The sequence below is a fragment of the Leptosomus discolor genome, chromosome 4 (genome assembly GCF_034619465.1).
Source record: "Leptosomus discolor isolate bLepDis1 chromosome 4, bLepDis1.hap2, whole genome shotgun sequence".
Lineage (NCBI taxonomy): Eukaryota > Metazoa > Chordata > Aves > Leptosomiformes > Leptosomidae > Leptosomus > Leptosomus discolor.
Genome location: NC_141394.1, coordinates 76,961,739 through 76,983,882, shown reverse-complemented (window position 1 = coordinate 76,983,882; position 22,144 = coordinate 76,961,739). Strand labels below are relative to the sequence as shown.

The following is a 22,144-nucleotide window of genomic DNA, read 5'->3' as shown; positions in this document are numbered from 1 at the left end:
TGCAAAGCTTTCCCTTTTGACTTGTGTATTTATTGCCAGGAATTTTCTGCAACAGAGCATGCTTGTACCTTGTACCAAGCGTGTTTCATCTAGGTGTTTCTTAACCAAAGCCTGAATTTCTTCATTAACATTTTGATCATCCTTAAGAGGAAGCCTGGAACTGTCCACATCCTATTTAGAAAAAAAAAAAACCCAAACATATAGAAGTTGGTATTAAGGACAATGCTTTTGATTAACAAAACCCCATAATATTTAGACATGAGATAGCAGCAATTCATACTAGTCCAAGTTGCTCATTACTCTGTGTTCCTTCAGCTCCTAAGATATTGTATTTGTCGGGGCAGACATCATTCCCCTACCACTAATCTGGATTGGCCATCTGCAAGCCAGACTGAAGCGAGCACTCCAGCTCCACTTTAATACTGTTCTGAAAACAGTCTGGCTTTGTTTTACTACATTGCTAATGAGCACTAAGTTTAATTGAACCATTCATTTTCTAATTTAGGATTTTAAGTTCTCAGAAGGAGCAACTTCTAAGTAGTCCTGAGCAGAGGTAAATGCAAATATTTCAAGTTTTACATTTCTACCTACGATAACAACGCCAGGATCCAGTCCATCTCAAGACACCATTATAAAATGTTTGTATGAACGAAATCAGTCAGCTACATCTAAATCATGCATAATTATTCAGCATCATGTACTCATTTTCGAGGGGTTTTTCCCCCATTGTTATCTAAAACAAGCTGCTGGACAACATTTGGAATTGATTCTGAAATGGAAAGTTTAGAGCAAGTTTTTACCAGTGGCTCAGAGTGCTAATAAAAAAGGAGGTTTTGGGGTTTAGGGTGGTTTTGTTTGGTTTGCTTTGTGGGTTTTTGTTTGGGTTTGTGGGTTTGGTTTTTTTTTGGTTTTGTTTTTGTTTTTTTGTCCCAAGCACTGCTCTGGTATTTGTAAGAAGCAGAAGGCCAAAGAGCTAGTAGTCAAGAAACTGCTATTCGGCTGCCAGAAAAGCAATCTTCTCCACTGCAGGATTGAGATAAGGCTTCTACATAAAGAAATCTCTACTCTTGTTGAGCCAATACAGGCAAGACAACAATCTACAACACAAATTTAGCTTTAAATGATTCTTCTGTTAGTTTCTCAAGAGGAGTCCATTTGCTGACTGTTAACAAGTTGAAGTAGAACACTAATGATGGCACTACTAGCAGTGTCAACATGGGACATCTATTACTATTTTTATTCAGACTGTTCAGAGGTCTTGAGAGTAGTTTTCTGAAAAGGTTAAATCCTTCATCATTAGCAGGTAATATTCAGCAAAATGCCTGACCAGTCCATCACGCAGGGCAATTGTTTCAACCTAATTTTCACTAACAAACTTTCCTCCTTGTGCTCAGTTTAGGGACTATAATTCAACCATCTCATTTACATCCTGCCCAGTTCCTCATTTGTTTAGGATTAGAAGTGATGTGTTTCTATTAAATAGCATGATTTAATATATTATTCTATTTATTTAGGGCCACTTCTGTTTAACATATTTATCAATGATCTTGACGGAGGGACAGAATGCACCCTCAGTGAGTTTGCAGACGACATCAAGTTGGTGGAAGTGTTGATCTGCTGGAGGGCAGGAAGGTTCTGCAGAGGGACCTGCACAGGCTGGATGGATGGGCCGAGGCCAGTTGTATGAGGTTTAACAAGGCCAAGTGCCGGGTCCTGCACTTGGGCCACAACAACCCCAGGCAGCACTACAGGCCTGGGGAGAGGGGCTGAAGAGCTGCCAGGTAGAACAGGTACTGGTCGACAGCCAGCTGAACATGAGCCTGCAGTGTGCCCAGGTGGCCAAAAAAGCCAATGGCATCCTGGCTTGTATTAGGAATAGTGTGGCCAGCAGGAGTAGGGGGGTGATTGTCCCCCTGTACTCTGCATTGGTAGAGTTCTGTGTGCAGTTATGGGCCCCTCAATACAAGAAAGACATTGAGGTGCTGGAGAGAGTGCAGAGAAGGGCAGCAAAGCTGGTGAAAGGCATAGAAAATAAGTCTTATGAGGAGCTGCTGAGGGAACTGGGGCTGTTTAGTCTGAAAAGGAGGCTGAGGGGAGACCACATTGCTCTCTACAGCTACCTGAGAGGACACTGTAGAGAGGTTGGTGCTGGTCTCTTCTCACAGGTAATTAATGATAGAACAAGAGGGGACGGACTCAAGCTGCACCAGGGTAGGTTTAGGCTTGACATTAGGAAAAATTTTTCACTGAAAGGGTTGTCAGACACTGGAATAGGCTGCCCAGGGAGGTGGTTGAGTCACCATCCCTTAATGTGTTTAAAAGTCATTTAGATGTGGTGCTTGGAGATCTGGCTTCGGGGTGTACTTGGTAGAGTTGGTGGTTGGACTTGATGATCTCAAAGGTTTTTTCCAACCGGAATGATTCTGTGATTCCAGGCATCCCTGTACCTCCTTTGATAGCAAGAACAGTCATGTTCACAAGAACAGAGGGAAACTACTCCAGATCATCCCCACCATCAACATGATGCAATTCCTGTCACCTGAGCTGAGTATCTGTCTTAGCACACTCCCTCCTCCATCTCTTATGTGAACATGTTCTGGATAAGCTTCAGAAGGTTTTTAATCAACAACACATTACACTCAGAACTGACAGTTATGAGTTACAGCAATAAACACCTACTCCAAGTTTTTTACCCATCTAAAGTCTGCATATAGATTATATTAACTTGACATATCTGAAATACTAAGATAAAAGATTTATCTTCCACTTTTACAATGCCATACAAGGTTACCTGAATGGGTGTCAAAAGGTCTTTAGAAAGAAAAACACATCTCTCTTCACCAAGGTAGCGTACTGAAACCATTGATCCCAAACCGGCTTTGTCCACTAAGGATTTGTAAGTCTAGAAAAGTGATAAACATTTTCTTAGAAACAGAGTAAGATCTCATCATTCCTTATTTGCATTTAAAAAATTTTATTAGTTTTGTATCTATTTCTCTATTAAGATAACACATCTACATGCAATTCCTGAAACAAAGGAATTTTCTAACAGAACCTCTAATATATGCCTAGTAGAGGAGTTACTGGACTACACTTGAAATTAATTTCATTTATTAGAATGAGTTAGGAATTCAGTTCAGGTGGCTGTCACTAACAATCATTAATCATTGATCTCAACATGAAGAGTTTACTAATATTAAGAGTTCTACTTGTGGACATGCTAACGAAAACCCTCCTTATGGCAGGCAGGGGCAATACCTAGCAAACCAAGGAAGGCCTGCTGCATAGCTTACATTAAAGTTCTCAAAGCTCTTGCAACATTGACAATACCCTGAAACCTTAGTTTAGGCATGTATGAGGACTTTGACAGCCTCATAGTTGTTATACCACTGCAGCAGAACGATGAAGTTGTGTTCAGGTATACCAAAGGCTTTAAGAAGAGACAAGAAACAAAAATTTCCTTGAAAAGCTTCTGAACTCTTCCTAATACGTTCAAGGTTAAGTGATGTCTAGTCCTACAGTAACAGCTCTGAGTGGGTAGGCATCAGGAGCCTGCAACATCAGAAATGGCAAGAATAACTTCTCCCTACTTGAAAGGAACATTTGTGCCTCATTTAAAAGAAAAAAAGAAAACCATTCTGATAGAGCATGTGTTTGGGTTTCCAAAGGACCAACCAAAGCAAAGGACTTTCTTCCCCTTTGTCGTTTTTGCTTCAGACAGGACAGCACAGGCAAAGGGGCAGCAACTCCATGAGAGGAAAGGGAGTCCCCAGGAGTGTCTGGACATTACAAGAGTTCTGCAAAGCTATTCCGTTTGTTGGAAACATACTCTCCCATATACTCGAATCACTAAATTGTGATCAACATTTAAATAAATTAATCCACATATCCCTTTTTTGACCCCTTCTTTCCTGCCTTGTGTGGTGGGAAGGGAAGGAAGTCTTCCTTGCCAAGGCAAGCTTGTTTTGTGCTTTACTTTATTCTGCATTGTTCCTCTGCTAAATGAGCTCTGAACACATATACTGCATGAACTGACACTTCAAACACACCATGAAGGAAGCTTTATGCATAATGAAGACAAGTATCCGGCAAGAACTGTTCAGGTACTTGGAAAGGGACAACAGCTAAGTTTAAACAAGCAGGTTTTCAGATCATTGTGTCAGCAAAATCTTCCAGTAGAAATGCTGATATTAATGTACAGGTCAGGAAGTAAAATTAAGGATTCATCTTTCCACTTGCTCTCCCATCCTGTTCGGCCCTACTTCCAGTAAATATCTGCATAGATTGGGTTTGCTTAAGAGCTCAGCTCAAACACAGCAATATGAACTACACTGCATACTGTATCCCTAGAGAAGTTAACAGCATTAAACATGGACTACAACTTCAGCATAATTAATGTTCAGCAACTTTACATCTTCATTTATTTCACAGCTACTTTATGAGCAGCAACACCCAAAGTAGTCAAGTAAAACTACACTGGCTGAATACGTTAAGAAGCGTTCCCTGTTCACCTCTGCTGGCTAATTTGCCTAGCCAGCCATGCACAGCAGCTACAGAAACCTTAGCTCTCTTCCTTGCACAGCATAGCACTGGTTTTGATATGTGCAAAATCCAGATCTCACAAGTTACCTAATGGCAGGCAGCCATCAAGTAAGAGTCATTCAAATTATTTTTGTCTCAGATCAAGAATCACTGAAGAATTAGCAGTACTTGAGGCAGAGTAAAACTAGAATTTAAGATAAAAATACAGGCTACCTTCAGAAACCTATTATTTACCCTTTGTCTTTCTATTCTTAACTGCCATTTCATGAAAGAAGTCAGAAACACGAGACTAGAGGGAGAAGGAATTAACATTCTACAGAACAGTGGTTTGGGAGGGAAGTAAAGTCATAAAAATACATTCCTGTATCTCCAGGCACAACATACCAACCTCAAATGCTTACAAGCTCTGCCTAGCTCTAGCTGCACAAAGGGTTTTAGTCTCCCTTTAGACCACACGAGTGAAGCTGTACTTGAGAAATTCACACTTGTAACAACGCAGCCTTTAGAAGACGGAGCTGCAGAACCGAGGGAGTTAGGCCAAGCGTATACTTGCCATTGCAGGCCACTGGACAGGAGACATAGAATTGGCTTGAGATTTTCTTTCAGCCAGTACCAGCTTTTGCTCCACCAGGAACACTTTCATTTTATGGCTGTAGACTTCTATCCATCTTCTCTTTTCCCATGACTCATCATCAAATTCTACACAAATCTACAGAAAGGAAACAAAGTGAAGGAGTGACTAACCATAAATTTCAGACACATACAACATGAAAAAGGATAAGCAAACACCAATTTCCTCAAAAAAAAAAAATCATTAGAAGTACTCATAATGAAACCATGATCATTGCCTTTCTATCACACAATCAAGCAATCACTAAAGCATCCCAGGCTGACCTAGTATTTTAGAAGTGACAGTCAATGTTAAGTAGTTTCTCACCACTACTGTCGCATAAAACATTAATATTTAACACTCCAACTCTACAACCTTCCCATCTCAAAAAGTCCTCTGCTGCTCAAGGACAGATAAATGTGTTAACTTTGCCACTAGTGTTTACAGTCATGGAAACACCACCCCATCCCCCCCCAAAAAAACTCTTAAGGATTGTATACAGTAGTGGCACATGCATTTTCCACAAACTCTTGAGTACTTGAATAAACAAGCTGTTTTTCCAAAAATATTTTAAAATAAGTGTCCCAAAGAATAACTTTAGTTAATTTGTTGAAAGCACAAATGACAGTAAGCCAGTAAAGGTGATCAAATAATACAATGTGAAGGTGGTCATTTGCTGCCTGCTTTTAACTAGTTTTTAATCTTTTCCAATCTCTGAAGCACCTACACAAACTTTTCAAGAGAAAAGCAGTTGCCACCTCACGGCAAAAACACGGTGCCTTGACCAATTTCTTTGGCATGGCTTTTCCCTTCCTTCATAGGCAACGCGGGGAGATCAGCAAGGGACTGGGAAAGACCACAAACACAACTTTGCCTGAATACAGGAACTGGGATGTCTCCGTAAAGAACACTACTCTCAGAAAAATCACGCCCTCTTCCCATAAAACATCACCACCCAGTCTAAACATATTTAACTAATCTACCCTAACAGCAGAGAAACTTCAGTTAAGTGAATCTTAGAAACATTCCCTTATGTTTAGTTTCCCTCTAAGGCAAAAGGCAAGTAAAAGCATGCACACACAACAGCACTACTGCAGACGGGAGTCGTAAAACTAATGGGTGCAGAAATGAACTTAGTCATTTTGAAGTTCACAGCAACAATGAAAGAGATAAGCAAATAACACAAGTACCAGAACCAGAATGGCTTGCTTGTTTTGTCTGTAGTATCACCACCACACAAACAGGAAAATACAGTTGAGAAAACACTTTCAAAAGTAGTTGACAGTCCTTCTATTCTGTAGCTTGCTCCTGACACTACACAAACAGATGAAATATTTCTAGTCCTTTAGACAATCCCATCCGCCCCCATCCATTAGTATTTGGGGTCTAACTATACATTACTCTTCCACAGAGCTGTGAGAGAAGAAAGGAGGTGGCATGTGTTTTGGTACAAAAGCTCTCTACGCCTCAACTGTCTACTTTGCAACTTCTTTACCAGAGAATGAATGAAGTCAATCGCTTCTGGCAGAACCGTAACCAGTGACAAGGCTCACAGTGAAGTGCCTAAGGGCACCTGCTCCTTCTCCTTTTAAGTGCCAGTGAAGGTCCTTAAGAAGAGCTTTCTGCAGCAGCCACATCCTCCTCCTCACTCCAAGTATGGCATGGGCACAGCCCCGCTGGCCAAAGATGGACAAAGCTCCACCCCTACTGCAGATCCACAACAAGAAGCTCGGCCTCTAACAACTCGGGACTCTTCATAACAAAGTTTACACTTTGGGAAGAGAGTTAGAAACACAGACAATTTCTCTTTGTTTGACAAGGAGAGGGTGCTTCTTCAGTTAATCAGAGCTCACAAAGTTCTTCCCATCAAAAAAAGGGCAAGGAAACAGTTTTATTTGACAGGTAGTACTGTTCTCGCTGTCACAGAACAGCCTGCCACCAAAGCCCTTCGTAGAAATAACTAAGAGGACCATGGAACAAGACACCGTTACTACAACAGCATTTTGTCCTTAGCGAGAACTTCATATACTGTAGCCATTGCCCAGACATGGTTGAATAGTTCTACTGACTACAGTTGCCAAATAGCCCCTAAGAGCTTCACAGTCAAACTGTGAAAGTCGCTTGAATTCCACCCAAAATACAGTTTACAAATTACACAAAGCTTGCAATAATTTAAAAATCCTGCTGTTAATCATTATTAAGAAGTGACAACCATGCAAGAAGAGTCCAAGAAACCTCCACACCAACATGAATTTGGTACGTCTTTCAAGACAGTAGAAGTACTTGTTCATCACCAGCTACTCCCAAGAGCAAGAAAGAAAAGTCACCAACCCCAATAACATCGGAGTGTTTCAGTTTCACCTCTAGGAAAAAGCCCCTTCAACAACGGACAAGATCTTAAATTACATTTAGGAAACTCACAGAAATAAAACCTAGGCACAACGGGTGCAATAAAAACTTGAAGCTTTCAAAATGCTGGTGCAAGAAAGCACACTCATAACTAGTTTGAGGTAATTCCCAGCATTAGTACAAGAACGTCGGGGGCTTTAGTCAGAGGTGCATGTTCTCAAGCATGTTAAGCAGGCAAGTTGACCAAGACAACCTCTCTCTTCCCCCCTCAACAGCCTGTGTGTATATGTATGCGCACACACATCCCCCCCAACAACAGCGTCCATGTCCCTGTGTGTACACACCCCTCAGACGCACGCACACAAAGTTTCCAGGTCACAGGGTGAGCACTCTCGTTTTAGAAGGTCTCTTTGAAAGTTCCCGGTTACCTTCAGGTCTTGTTTGGATATGTCCGTGTGCGAAACTGCTCGGATCCTGCCCGACTTCCAGGGCCATTCCGAGATGCGATGGATGTCCCACGACCTGTCGTCTTCCTCCGACAGGCTGAGGAACCTCTTCCCCACGAGCAGCGACCAGCTCCCTTCGAGCCTCAGCACCATTTTAACTCATCGGGAGGCCTCCAGGGAGGAAACCGACGGAAGGAGGAGAGAAAATAAACAACAACAACAAAACCCCACCACCCACCCAAAACGTCGCGGCGGTCAGCTGGCAGGCCGCGCTCCCAACCCGCCCGCCGGTTCGCCCCCCGCCCGCCTTCCCTCACCGGGAGCCGCGGGGGCCAAGGCGGGCGGGAGCAGCGTTGCTTCCTTCTTCCTCTCCCCCCTCCCTCCCTCCCTCCCCCGCTGCCTTTCCAGCGGCTCCAGGCGAACCCTCAGCCGCCCGCGGGATGCCTCCTTGCCCACGGTCCTGTTAATCATTGCCTCCGTGGGGGTGGGTGGAAGGAAATACCAGAAGCTGCTGCAGTGCAGCTCCCAGCTATTTCCACCCGGGCCGGCCGCCACCCTGCCTCTTCAGCCTGCCCCCCCCCCCCCCCCCCCCCGCCGCCTCTTTGTTCCCTCCTCCCGAGGAGCCGAAGCGGGAGGCGGCAGCTGAAGGGGCAGACGGGGAAGGAGAAAAACGGGCCGAGCGCCTTCCGGACGCCTCTCCGCCTCACCGACACCCCCTCCTGCCCGCCCAGACAGCCCCTCCGGCCTCACCCCTGCCCTCACCTGCTCCTTCCCCCCAGCCGCCGGCTCCCGCCGCCGGTCCCCCCCCCCCCCCGGCGCCCCCCGCGATCGCACGGCGCCCGGGCAGCGGCTCGGCGGACGCGGCGCTTCCCTCCGCCCCCAGCAACAGCCGCTGCGGCGACCGCTACTACTCGGCCCCGCGCTCCCGCACACACCCCCTCACCCGCCCGCCCCGGCCCCCGCCGCTCCAGTCCTCGCTCCCATTGGCTCCGCCGCGCCAGAGGGGCGGGGCTCGCAGCAAGCCTCCCGCTGCGATTGGCCTGGAGGGGCGGTGCCCGCGCTCGTGGCCACGCCCCGAAACCGTTGCTCAGCAGATGGCGGATTAAGAAAAAAAAAAAAAAGGTATCCTTCCGCAAAGCTTCGAGGGAAGGAGTCCGCCAGCCCGCCCGCGTCCATGAAGACCTCAAAGATGGGGCCAAATGGAAAAAACAAACACGTTTCAGGCCGCAGCGCGCCTTGAGGCTTGTGTCGTGCCTCACGCGAGCCGAGCCTCGAGCCATAGGGGCCGCCCTCGGAGACGGCGGAAGGATCTGAGGGAAGCAAGAGGCGTGAAACGGCGGCTTATACGTGCGGTTCGCGGCGTACTCAGATATAGCACAGGGGGAGGGGGCACCTGTGGGGTGCTTCTGCGCAAGCGCACAGCGGCAAGGTGCACCTGCGGGGGCGCTGCGGTCGGCCTTCTGCGCACGCGCAGATGGGGAAAAAAGGCCTGCCACCTGCTCGGGGGCCGCCTCTGCGCCTGCGCACGAGGGGTTCGGCCGCGCCGAGGGACGGGCGGAGGCGAGGCGGAAGTGTCTCACAGGCCACCATCTTGTTTGGGTGGTTTGGAGGCCGGGGGGGCCTGGGAACAGGCGGCTCCTGCGTGATGGGTGAAGTTGCGAGGGAAAAAATAACATGCGCTAGAGGTTCCTTGGAGGATGGCGGGCTTTAGAGAGGCTCTGGTTGCAGTTGACCTGGGTTGGGTAGTTTTGCCTACAAGGAAATGGCTTCCGCCACCTCAGATCCCCCATTCCTTTCACACAAGACCTGCATGCCCTTATGAAAGGCTGTAGCCAAGGTCGTAAGACAACCTAGTTAAACTGGGAATATGGTTGTATTCTGCAGTGACCTAGCAAGACATGCATGCTCATCTTTTACCGGAAGATTTCCCACCAGAGGATGTAAGAAGAAGAAGACCAAAAATGAAGAAAGTACCAGAGGCCAAGAAGTTGTTGAGTTGTCCAGTTTGCTGGAAACCAGTGGTGTTCAGCTTATGCTTTCTCTGCGGTTCCTCCCATCACAAGAGATGTCTGAGCTCTAAAAATCCCCATCAAACAACGGCGGGGGCTTTGCTGCAGGTGGGATATTCCTGCCACGTTCTGGTCTCATCCTCCATTTTCTCAAAGAAGCCAGTTCCACACTTGTGTTCAATGCATTTTTAAAGTTTTTCTCACCAATTCACTTCAGGACTTTCCACTGGCCACTTCTCTACTCCTATGTTCAAAAAACACATTCACATATGAAATCAAAAGGCACAAAAAATTCGTTGTGTGCTGTGATGAAGGGAGTTACTGTCCTTCAAGCCATGGAAACTGGGCAGCCCGATTTCCTTGATAACTTTAAGGCCTCTTCAGTAATTCCTAGCAATAAGATGACCTAGTAATATGTAGCGTTTTCAGCAGGGAAAACAAACAAACAAAAATGAATAATAGAAGACGAGTCTAATATATCAGCAACTGCATGAAGCCTGAAGGAATACCCATTAGCAGGCACTGAAAGGAAAAACAGGTATGTTTGCTTCTCAGATTTAAATATTTAGTATGTAGACCAGACTTACAAAATGGAATTTGTGATAAGGTGTTGTATAAAGCAAGCTATATTTGAAACTACCAAATTACTTGTTTCATGGTAGGTATTAGGCTCTTGTAACAGCAGCTGTACAATGTGTACATCATACAGTGTGTTGTTTACCCGCCTTACTTAAAGCCCCTAGAGTTGATGCATACACAACACTTTGCCTCAAAGAGTGGCTGATTCATACATACAGGAAGAGCGATGCTGGGCAATAAGGAAGCGATATTAGCCAATGCAATAGATCAAACTGTGGGTAGCACTCCAGTTGCCTAATGGTAAATATTTTTTCCCCATTAGCACCGCAATAAAGGAAAGCTTTAAGGAGAGATTTGAAAGACAACAGTGTGGAGTTTGTGAATGAGCAGCTCCCACATGCAAAGAGCAGCATGAAGGTTGATTAAAGGTGTTTTAAAATGTGGTTTGGGTTGGTACTGGCTTAGAGGGCCAAGAGTAGAAGAGCCAGCGCAGGGTGACAGCTACAGTGGCACAGTCCATGAATGACCTTGAAAATGAACTTACACTTATATCGGAAATGGTGTTAAAAGAAAAGTCGAGTGATCAAAATGCAACATTCTGAATATTCATAAAGTAGAACAAATCAGCAGAGACCAAAAGAGAAGATGGTGAAGCAGACAGAGTACAAGTTGACAGAAGCCTGGACAAAAATCAAGCATTCAGGGTATGCTTTCAGTCCTGAAAGAGAGATATTTAAAACACAGGGGCTAGAAGTTGAAGACAGATAACTTAAAATTTTATTATATTTTTTTAAGCAGGAAAGATAATTACCTACTTGCTTCTCTTCCCTGGGATTCTTCATTTCTTGAAGAAGTTAGATCAGGACTAAATATCTTTTTTAAATTACCTGGCTTTTTTAAAAATATGGGGTAACCAGTGAAGTCCTGGTTCGAAAAGTAAAAGATACGAAATTTTAAATTGTGACTATAAACATCTCTGAATTTGTAGCATAGTTTTGGAATATATCTCCCAGGATTTTAAGGAGAATAAATACTATTGTTTTTCTTGCTTGATTATTTTATAACTGCTCATGATAGTCTCCACAAAAACTAATGTCTACTAGAAATATTTTGTGTATGTATGCCCACCCTCAGTGTGTCAACAAAGATAGCAAAATGTTCAGAAATCACTTCCAAACTAATACTGTGATACTGGCACGGGTGCAGCTGTCTCACTCTGGATAATATACAGCTCTCAAGAACAAAATGCACTTCGAAGTACCTGCAAAACAAACTAGTGCTGTGAACATGCAGTATAGATTAAACTACAAAACAGCAGATTTCAACCTAGTCTTCTGCTTGCAAGGAGTCTTGAACGTAGTTTTCTACAGCCATCGCTGCCTACTGGGTTCAACTGCTAATCGGTAAGCCTTTAGCTCCTGTTTGAGAAAGGAGTAATCTCTGCAAACAGGTGCTCTTTAAACAGTAACTTCAGAACACACTTGAATAAATTCTGCCTTTCAGCCACCATTAAGTAAAGTACTTTTCTCTTGTACATGGTATCACTAGGAAAAAGCGCAAGAGGCTTTGGGTGAAGACAAATTTGAATTTAATGATATATGCAGTAAAGCTCAGTAGCCAATTTTGTAACTATCAATGCCTAAAAAATTTCCTCATTCAGGCATTTAAGCCTACTCTTCTGCATATAAAATCTGGATGTGCTGTTCAAGTATTTGTGCTTGAAAATTGGTCTCCTAAATCTAAAAGTATTTGATACCACCAATCACAGACACTTTGCAAGAAAGGGACGTTTTATTCAGAGTAGGGCCAGTAGCTGACATTAACCGTCATGTCGCCGTGTTCTCAGGAGATGTTTTCTGTGGTAAGTGGGGTCAGATTGTTTCTTGGAGCTCTGCTGCTGCATTTTCAAGAGAAGCCTACAGGTTTGCGTGCAGTTACAACAAACAAAGATCAGTGCAAGTTCTTACGGGTACTGTTTTTTGAAATCTCTACTGTAGCAACGCTTTAAAGGTCTTCAGTCTCAACCCAAGCCACTTTGGATAGGAGGCTGTACAAGCACAGAAAAAGAATATGAAGTGCTTTGTCTTCTAATGATTAGTAATGAAGGTGTAAGGATGCGTAATTAAAGTTGGAAGTGCTTATGGTCGGACTACAAAAATACCAGCCATGCTAAGTAGGAGCAGGGCTTTGGGAAATACCGAAGAGTTTCATTTCTCCAGTATGTCTTGAGATACAGTGCTAAGGAATGAGTGATTACAGACTGCCAGAAGCTTTCTTATTCACTAGCATCAAACTGATGTCGTTTAATTACCCCTTAAGTAGCTAAAGTAGATCGGTTACTACTCCTATGCAGTCTAGCTCCAGTTACAGCATGAAAAGATAAAAGCCTGTATAAGCTCTTTTCTCAGGTACAGTCATGTCACCTCAGCACACCTCACTGGGATCAGCTTTGCAAGACTAGCAGGACTTGTTCTGGCTCTTCTTTTTCCATGCTTATCTCTTTACCATAAGTTAAAATAATTTATTTCTTACATCAGTTAGTATTCTCTCCCTGTCTAAAGCTAAAGGAAGCACGTATTTTGACACAAAGTATATTATATGCTGTGCAAGTAAGTTTGCTTGTTGAAGGAAAAATTCCATAAGAATTGCTAAACTTACACTTTTTCACTACCATACGTGTGCTGCAGTGGGGACTAACCTGCTTTTCTTTGCTAGCTATGAATTAGCAGGACTTAGATTTGCTATCACAACTGTAGAAACAGGAAATTGTGAGAGGACTTTCAGGATGATAAATCAGGATCAACTATTAAATTTTAATTGACTATTAATTTAACATTTGATGATTTAATTATTTAATTGGATGTTAAGTATTGTCTGGGGATTGGGATTGGAAATTAAATTTTTCAGATTCATTCTAAAGTTAAACAGGTATTTATAGAAAGAGTGATGCAATAACCTTTAAAGAATAACCACGAGCAAACGTTAGACATAAAGTGTGGTTAGTAATTACATGCCGATTTTGTTTTTCCTTGTCTGCTCCAGATGGAGAAGGCTTGTTTTGGAAGAAAAAAGCCCTTTCCCTTCAGGTGTTAATACATTATCAATTAATAATTCAAAGGGTTTGGGGTATCATTCTTTAATGAAAGAATGCGAATCAATATTATCTTGATGGCTATAGTTGGATCAAGTCCTAGAGACCGCCAGAACAGCAGGAGTGTCTTGGTGATGTTGCTACCCGTGTACAGAAGGAGATACTGAAAGTTAGGTAAAGCTATGCAGTGAACTTCAAGCAACATTATTTAATGAACTGAGGAAAATTGTTCCTTGTTAATTAGCTTTACTTCTAAAAGCCTCACAACAAACTGAAAGCACATCATATTATTCATATTCTGCTACTGTAACATCCATTTCATCATTTACGGTTGGACTTGGTGATCTTTGCGGTCTATTCCAACGTAATGACTCTACGGTCATTGAAATAACATAACCTGGATTTGGCAAAGACCAGTTAGCTTTTACACCGCTCCCTGCCAGTGCCAGAGAGGATCTTGAAGTTTATTACAAGTGCTTCCTGCTGTTTCTTTTAAACAAATCTGTCTTATGATTGAGCTTCTTCCCTTGAGAGGAATGTTACACCATTCTTTTGTGGCTCTGACAAGAACTTTTGGCAGCTCGGGCTCCTGGGCACGTGTAGGTGTCAGGTCAGTGAATCCTAGACTAGGTGATAGAAATTTTTCTGATATGGAGGTAGCCTGCTATGTACTTTTCTAGGATCATTTGGACAAAATTCACAGGGCTGCTTTTGATTTTTCAAAACCACATGTGTGTTCCTTGGAAGTATTTGGGACACTTTCGGCCTCAGAAATTTAATGTACTTTTTGACAAAATAGCGAACATGGGAGGAAGTAGTGATTGTTGTGAGTTATGAGTTATGTGCACTTCAGACAAGAACTTTGGTTGGTTTTGAATGTGTATTCACGTAAAAAGAGGCTCAGCCTTTTGACTCCAGTGGGAAGAAAGCACTTGAGATGGATCTTGATGCATACGTTGTAGGCACTTGAGTCTTCTGCAAATCCTTCCACTCCCTGCAGGGAACGCTGGCTTTCTTGACTCTAGTTCTTTTGTCCTGCCACTTACCAACTCTATCTTGAACTGGAGCGATGGATACTCAGCAGCAAACATTGTATATTTTACCTGCTAGTGGAGTAACTCTGATTGTAGTAGGAAAATACATCTTTTTGTGTCAAGGGTGAAGAGAAAAATGCTCCCTTTTTTTTTTTTGGAAATTCTGTATGTTGTAGTGCTGATACAATGTTAGCAAAGCTAAAGTAATGCTGCTAGCTTCAGTATCACTGAAACTAAGAAAAAAAAAGAAAAAAGAAAAAAGAAAAAAGAAAAGAAAAGAGAAGAAAAAATAAAATAAAAAGAAAAGAGAAAATAAAAGAGAAGAAAAAATAAAATAAAAAGAAAAGAGAAAATAAAAGAGAAGAAAAAATAAAATAAAAAGAAAAGAGAAAAGAAAAGGAAAGAAAAGAGAAAAGAAAAGGAAAGAAAAGAAAAAAGAAAAGGAAAGAAAAGAAAAAAAAAGAAAAGAAAAGAAAAGAAAAGAAAAGAAAAGAAAAGAAAAGAAAAGAAAAGAAAAGAAAAGAAAAGAAAAGAAAAGAAAAGAAAAGAAAAGAAAAGAAAAGAAAAGAAAAGAAAAGAAAAGAAAAGAGCGAAAAAGAGAAGAAGAGAAAAAGAGAGGGTGAAAGGTTAAGATCCCAGATGTTGGTGAATATAGAACTGGGAATATTAAAAAATTGTATGTTGCTAAATGTGACCTAGTTGGTATAGCACAGAACTGGGAGCCAGATCTGAAATGTAACACTTAAGTGTGTCATTAGGCAGATAATTTAATTCACCTAATTTCTCTGTAAGATGGGGGAACAATAATCATTCTTATGAATTGCTTTGTGTTGTGCACCTGAAAGATGATGAATATTATAGCTACTAATTAAACATTATTTTAATCTTCAAATTTCCTTTTAAACTTTAGTAAGTGTTTATGTTCCCTAATGCCAGGGAGCAAAAAAGCATGATTGTGAAGCAGCTGCTAAGAATTTTTCCCAGAAGGTATTTAATATTAAATTGGGATTGAGTCTTCTGTTTCAGAGAAAGGGACAATGCAAGAAATAATATGCAAGTGTAGAGATTTTGAGTAAAATGTATTCAAAGCAAAGTCAAAACAGCTGACACACCTGTACCTTCAAACTGGCTCCCACCTTCCCTGTACGGAGTCCAGAAGTTGGAAATGGGCATTGTGATTTCTTTGCAGCTTAATTAGAGCAAATGCAGCAGTATCACTTAAAAAATAGGTACAGCTCCAAGTTACTGATTGTTACCGATGCTCCTTCAGTGTCAGCTCTCCTGCCTTGTGCTGAGGCCTCTTCCTCTGCACGGCCGGCCAGCCCCGCGGAGGCGAGCACTGGACAGCTGTCAGGCCACTGGGGCGGCAACTGAATTCTGATCTGAAGCTGGGCATTGATCCTGGTGCTGGTAATTATGATCTAGTTCACTGTGTTTATCATTGTGAAGCACTTAGTAATTCCCTACTCCTCTCTGTAAAGCTCCCCAAGTCAACTACATGTCAATGAAACTCAATAGCGTCTTTTCCCTAGCTGTCTCTCTTCACAGTTGTCAGAGACTAATGGCTGTTCTCCAAACCCTAGACTTTGGCAGTAGAGGTTTGGGCCTAAAATTAAAACAGTAGTTCTACAGCAAATTCCTGACTCCTGTGAAACCAGGGATTTCATCCGCTGATTTTTTTAAGAGATCATATGTCAGCCTTGTCTTCTCGTAAGAGGAAGATTACAGTCTGTCTTGTCGGTTGTCTCTGCTAAAAAATATAAGAAGGCAAAATAGAACTTTTCTTGCTTCCCAATATCTAGCGCCCTAAATAGCACAATTACCTAACTGCAGTTGTTCAAAAAATGGAAATGACATTTTCCAGTTTCCTTTGCAGAGGAACTTGTGCTGCAGCATAGGTTTCTAGTGCTGCTACTTACTCTTATTTGCTATGCACAGAATAAAATTTACAACTCGAGTTTCCTAATGAGAATATAAGAGACACGGCCAAGTTAATCCAGGCTGTCTCCGTTGTCTAACAAACTTGGACACAGAAACAATGAGGAGTAGCTTAAAACCTGTATGTCTACCTTGGGGTGGCTGGAGAGGGCTTTGTTTCAAAAGCAAGTAGAAAAATATTTTAGAGATCGAAATAATTGGCGAAGCTGAAAGGGATTTTCTAAATGCAATGTTGGAAAAAAAATCAGCAGATCATTGGAGGACTTTGAATTTTAGAAGGCATGATTGTATGTCAGGTGTTAGTTTCCCTGACTCACACCACGGAGGTGATTAGCATTATGCCTCTGAATGCAGCAGGGGTAGGATGTGTCTCACTTTGTATAACATGTAGGTCACAAACTGCCAATACAAAAAATGTGCATTTAATGAACTTCATCCACCAGCAGGCATCTCCTTGTCTAGGGTTACTCTGCAGGGAATGAAAAGAAGCATCTCCAGAAGGAGATTCGTACTAAAATAAGTATCTAGAGTAAGTGGGACAAATTATCCCTTAGAGATGTCTGATCTTCCTCGTTTGCTGTAGAGGTCCCTGATTATTGATCTATGTTCCACCCTTTCTTTTAGAGTAAATGCTGAACTAGATACGAACATCTTCCAGTGGGATGATGTCTGTGCTACTCTTAGATTTACACATTGTTGCCCAAGTTAGTTGGGATTGAATTAATTTATTTTTTTTTCTTTATCAAAAGCTACTGCGAGTGAATGCTGTATGAGGCACTAATAAGCTAATAAACGGTACACTGTATGTTCAGGGTTCACAGGTTTCCAGTGGTACAAATGACCTTGTGAACATTAGAAGAATAATATCTAAAGACAGGAATCACAGGAATTGATTGTGGCCATAAAGAATCTTTTAAAGAGGGGGAAAAAAAAGAAAACTTTGTTCTTAAAGTTCATTATTTTATCAGAGTGCTTTAAACACACCTATTTTGTGCACACAAGGAATGCAAAATAATAATTTATGAACACAGGCTATGGAAGATATGGTTCAGAATGCTTGCATGTGACTGTTCCATAGCACAGCATGTTAGATGTGCTACAGTACCTTTTCTAGGTTTACCATCGTAACCTATATGCTTGTGCCCCAGATACACTTTCTATAGAATTGTTTAGGTTGGAAAAGACCTTCAAGGTCATAAAGTCCAGCTGTTAACCCAGGACTGCCAAGCCCACCACTATACTATATCCCTAAGCACCACATCTACATGTCTTTTAAATACCTCCAGGGGTGGTGATTCAACCACTTCCCTTGACAGCCTGTTCCAGTGCTTGACCACGCTTTCAGTGAAAAAATTCTTCCTAATGTCCAATCTAAATGTCCCCTGGTGCAACTTGAGGTAATTTCCTCATGTCCTATCACTTGATACTTGGGAGAAGAGACAGACCCCCTCCTCACTACAACCTCCTCTCAGGCAGTTGCAGAGAGCGATAAGGTCTCCCCTCAGCCTCCTCCAGACTGAACAACCCCAGTTCCCTCAGCTGCTCCTCATAAGACCTGTGCTCCAGCCCCTTCACCAGCTTTGTTGCCCTTCTCTGGACGCTCTCCAGCACCTCAATGTCTTTTCTAGCGAGGGGCCCAAAACTGCACACAGTATTCGAGGTGCAGCCTCACCAGTGCCAAGTACAGGGGCACGATCACCTCCCTGCTCCTGCTGGCCATGCTGTTTCTGATATGGTTCTATCTGGGTCTGGTAGGCTCTTTCAAAGTTAGCAAAGAGTGAGTAGTGAAAAGGCTTAACTAGCGATAGAAATGTTGCTTTATAAGCAGACTGTTAGCAGGAGAAACCAGGAGGTGCTGTAATTGTTAGGACTTCATGAGCAGGTCGTATCAACTGATGGCTTAAGAAATGCTGTGTTAAAGCAGGCGTTGAGGGATATTGCTCCTGGTTTCCTGTGTGGAACTGGCATGATTACTTAACCTCTTTGCACTTACATTTTCCTCTCTGGGATTAACAAATATTTACTCACCTTTAAAAAGTACCTTCTGTTCTTCAGAGAAGTGCTGAATAAATACAGAGTAGTATTACCACCATCATCAGGTAATCCTGTTAATCTAACATGCACCCTATGGGTATGTTGAATATGTTCTATGCCACTTGATCATAGTTACATTAACAAAGGATATTAGAGGGATTAACTCTTAAGTAATGGCTGCAGCTTCCCACCATGTGTGTTTACTGTAGCCCCAAACCAGGGTTTGAATCCTCTTGCCTATGGTGAATGGAAGGATTACGCTTGACTTCCGCAGAACCAAGTTTTCTATTCAAAGAACGATGTCTTGACCTAGTCGTTAGCAGTAAGAGGTTTGTAACGCAACCTGTTGCACAGCGCTCTGATAGCTGCTGTGCTGCTGGCAGCAGGGAAGACAACTTCAGTGCTGAGACAGCTTCAGGCCTCTGCCTACCACACCAGTTCTGCAGAGCTGTTGTAAGGCTGAAACTACCTCATGTCCCAGTACACTGTAACAGCCACAGCTCACCAAGTCGCGTCTAGACTGCTTTATAAAATATTAGCTGGAGACAAGGCCCTCCCCAGTGTAATGCAACTTCAAAGCTGGACTTGCTTTGAGCTGGAGGTTGGACCTGGTGACCTCCACAGGCTACTTGCAACCTAACTTAGGCGGTTACGCTACAAAGTCAGGTGTAGCCTCAGCGGCATGGAGCTCGTCGTGAATTGAAAATCACACCCTGGCTATGGAGGACATGCTTGTGTAGCTGCCTTAGAGTAAGCTCTGCGTTGCTACAGCAACACCTTTATCAGTGTCCTAACGGGTTTCAGGGTAGTTCTGGGAAGACCATATGATTCACTGGCGCACTTCTCATGGGATATAGATATACCTTCACGATCCTGCTGTTGGCAGTGCCATTGACTGCCTTGATTTTGATCATTTCATTTCCGTGGCACTTGGAGAATCTCTGAGCTGTAATAGACATTGGAAGTGTTTTCAACAGAGGATGGATGAAATGGGGTCTGAGGGAAAAGAGAGTACAGAAAATACTCCATCACCTGCTTACGTTGCAATTAAGAGTCTCTTATTGGAGCGTGGAGGGAGAGGGAGGGAGAACATGTGCTTGCAAATGCTTCTCTTAGCAGCTTGAGAGGTTGGAACTTGCAGTTTTCTGGCTGGAGACTGGTACAGAAAATGGAGATGGAGCTCAAAGGCTTTTTTTTTTAGCAGTTGGCTGTTGTCTTTTTTTCTCTATATAGAGTAGTTTGTGGTATTGAAGTATAGACTTCTGTGAGTCCCAATTTCCATTTTCAGCTGTAGCCTTTTCAAATCTTGTGCTAAGCGGTCAGACTGGATCGCTGTTTGTGGGGAAAAACTACTGCCGCTTTCCTCGGTCAGACATGCATCGTTCAGAAACATGTCAGGGTATTACCACTTCCCAGTACCAAATGGTGGGAATGCTGTATGTGCTATTCCCACACCAGTCACTGACTTTTGTAAGTTGCCAAGAAACCATTGTCTGGTCTCATTAGTAGTGGCATTAAAGTGAGATATTGTAAGTCTTCAAAAGGGAGCAATGTTTATAGGGATGGAGTCCTCTGTAAATAGCCAATGGAAGGTAACTTGAAAACTGTTATCACAGTGGGTGTATTTTTCCTTTGTCTTTTTTCTGAAGCCTCTAAGTTGTTTGTTTATGTCCTGATTTTTTTCCATTTCAGTTTTGGAGCTTAGCCTTTTTTGTCCCTGGAAAGACAATTCTTGTTCTTCCTGCCGCATAATGAGAGAGAGAAGCAGGATGATACTGTGAGTTTTTCATATATTCTGACTGCAGAGAAAAAACCTAGTTATAGAACTTGTCCATACAAAGAGGCCTATTTTCCCTGACTTTGTTTTTACTTTTTCCAGAATTAAATAGAACTGGAACTAGCTTAGTGTGGTGGAATCTCACATTCATGACTATCCGTAGTATAAGCGTCAGTGTCTTTAATGTGCCCTGTGCTTTGACACACAGCATTTATCTTTACATTTATAACTGAGAAGAAAGCAGTTACAAAGCAGTGGGTGGTTTACACACACTGTGAGAGGAACAGAACAGGACACACATGGGAGAGGCAGGTGTATTATGGCTTGTGGGAGGAGGAGGAAAGCCCTGGTAGAAGTATGGGAAAACCCCTGGAGAAATGAGGTTGCTGCTCACTTGCAAGTGCTTCTGAGCAGCTCCTATGGGAAGGCATCTTTGCCAGGTGTGCCAGTGCAGCTAGTTTCCCTCTGCTTCCCTTGGGGCTCTGCATGAAATTGAAATCTGTAGTTGCCACATCCTGGCTTGTGCTGGGATTTAAATTGATCCTGAAGGTCAATAGCAGATTTTTATTAAAACTTACTGTGAAGTAGCATTTATACAGTTATTAAAGCATGTTTTTACAAAGCCACGGTAGTCTAGTAATTGCTTAGTAGTTTCACCTATATACAGGATACTCCTAAGCAAAGCAGTGCCTGTGATTGGTTGGTTAAAGGCGATTCAGCAAGGGATGGCAAAGCAGCTCACTTTCCTTCCTCTCTTATTAACTTCAATTCTTTTATTACATCAGTCAGTGAAGGCAGCCTGTCTCTAGAAACTAAGACCAGTCTGCAGCGGTCCTTTAGCTTTCCCCTAACATAATTAGGGCTGTCGATAGCCTCCTTCACATTCCTTTTCTGTCTCCTTGAGGAAAACCTCTCTTCTGCTCATAAGAGAGGCCCCTTTCACTCATTATTTACAGTTTCTTGTTCTCTTTAGCATTCCCATCTGCATAGCACCTTGGTGAAACCACAGGGCCATGCGCTGGCCATGTTTCTCTCAACACCCCTCTTAGGAAATATGTATGGACGATGCAGTATGCATCGTCCACAGCAGTTTGCCCAGGAAGTGGCCCTTTTCCTTTTTCAGAATGATTAAATGTCCTGTTTTAAAGCTAGACTAGGCTTGGTCTTGCCGCTGGTTTCCAGTCTTGAGAGTATGCCTTGTTATTAGAAGTCACTCTTGCAGTTCTTCTATTAGAAGTTTCCTTTCCTTAACAGAGGGAACATGTCTGGCGTGCTTGCCTTTTGATTGCAGCAGACATTCAGAGAGCAAGAATGAAGAAGAAAAGCCTCAGGAGGAAGATGGTGAGAATCTGAACCTGCTATGAGGAAGTCCCAAGCTAACATTTTCCCAGCATCCAACCAAGATAGCTGAGCACTATGTCTTCCTCTTTGTTTGCAGTCTTTCTCAAATAAATTGGTACGTTCTTGTCTGGTAGGGACAGAGGAAGAAGTGCTTCATCAAAATAAGGGTATGTCACACCCCTAAGAGGGGAGGCAGAGTCTCTTCTTACCTGCTATACAGGAGCCTATGCGATTTGATCCAGAAGATTTCTCTTCCGACAATCTGTTTTCTGATCACCATTTTTTTTTGCTCATACATAATTTTTTATTGAACTGTTTCCTTTCTTTTTACAACAGATACGTATCTGTTGTAAGCTGTCCATAGCAGGGTGTTTAGGACATACACAGTGTCAGG

At 42.8% G+C, this 22,144-nt stretch overlaps 1 protein-coding gene across 1 annotated transcript in view; it reads right to left on the bottom strand.

Annotated features, from left to right (window-relative positions):
* The window catches only part of KDM3A (lysine demethylase 3A), a 32,107-nt gene extending 24,007 nt beyond the window's left edge, over nucleotides 1-8,100 (bottom strand). The window contains exons 1-4 of the mRNA XM_086464051.1: nucleotides 7,930-8,100; nucleotides 5,096-5,251; nucleotides 2,792-2,902; nucleotides 69-171 (exon numbers count right to left, since the gene is read on the bottom strand). Of these exons, the coding sequence (XP_086320177.1) occupies nucleotides 69-171; nucleotides 2,792-2,902; nucleotides 5,096-5,251; nucleotides 7,930-8,100 (541 nt within the window). The remainder of the gene's footprint in view (nucleotides 1-68; nucleotides 172-2,791; nucleotides 2,903-5,095; nucleotides 5,252-7,929) is intronic.
* Between the last annotated feature and the right edge of the window lie 14,044 nt (nucleotides 8,101-22,144).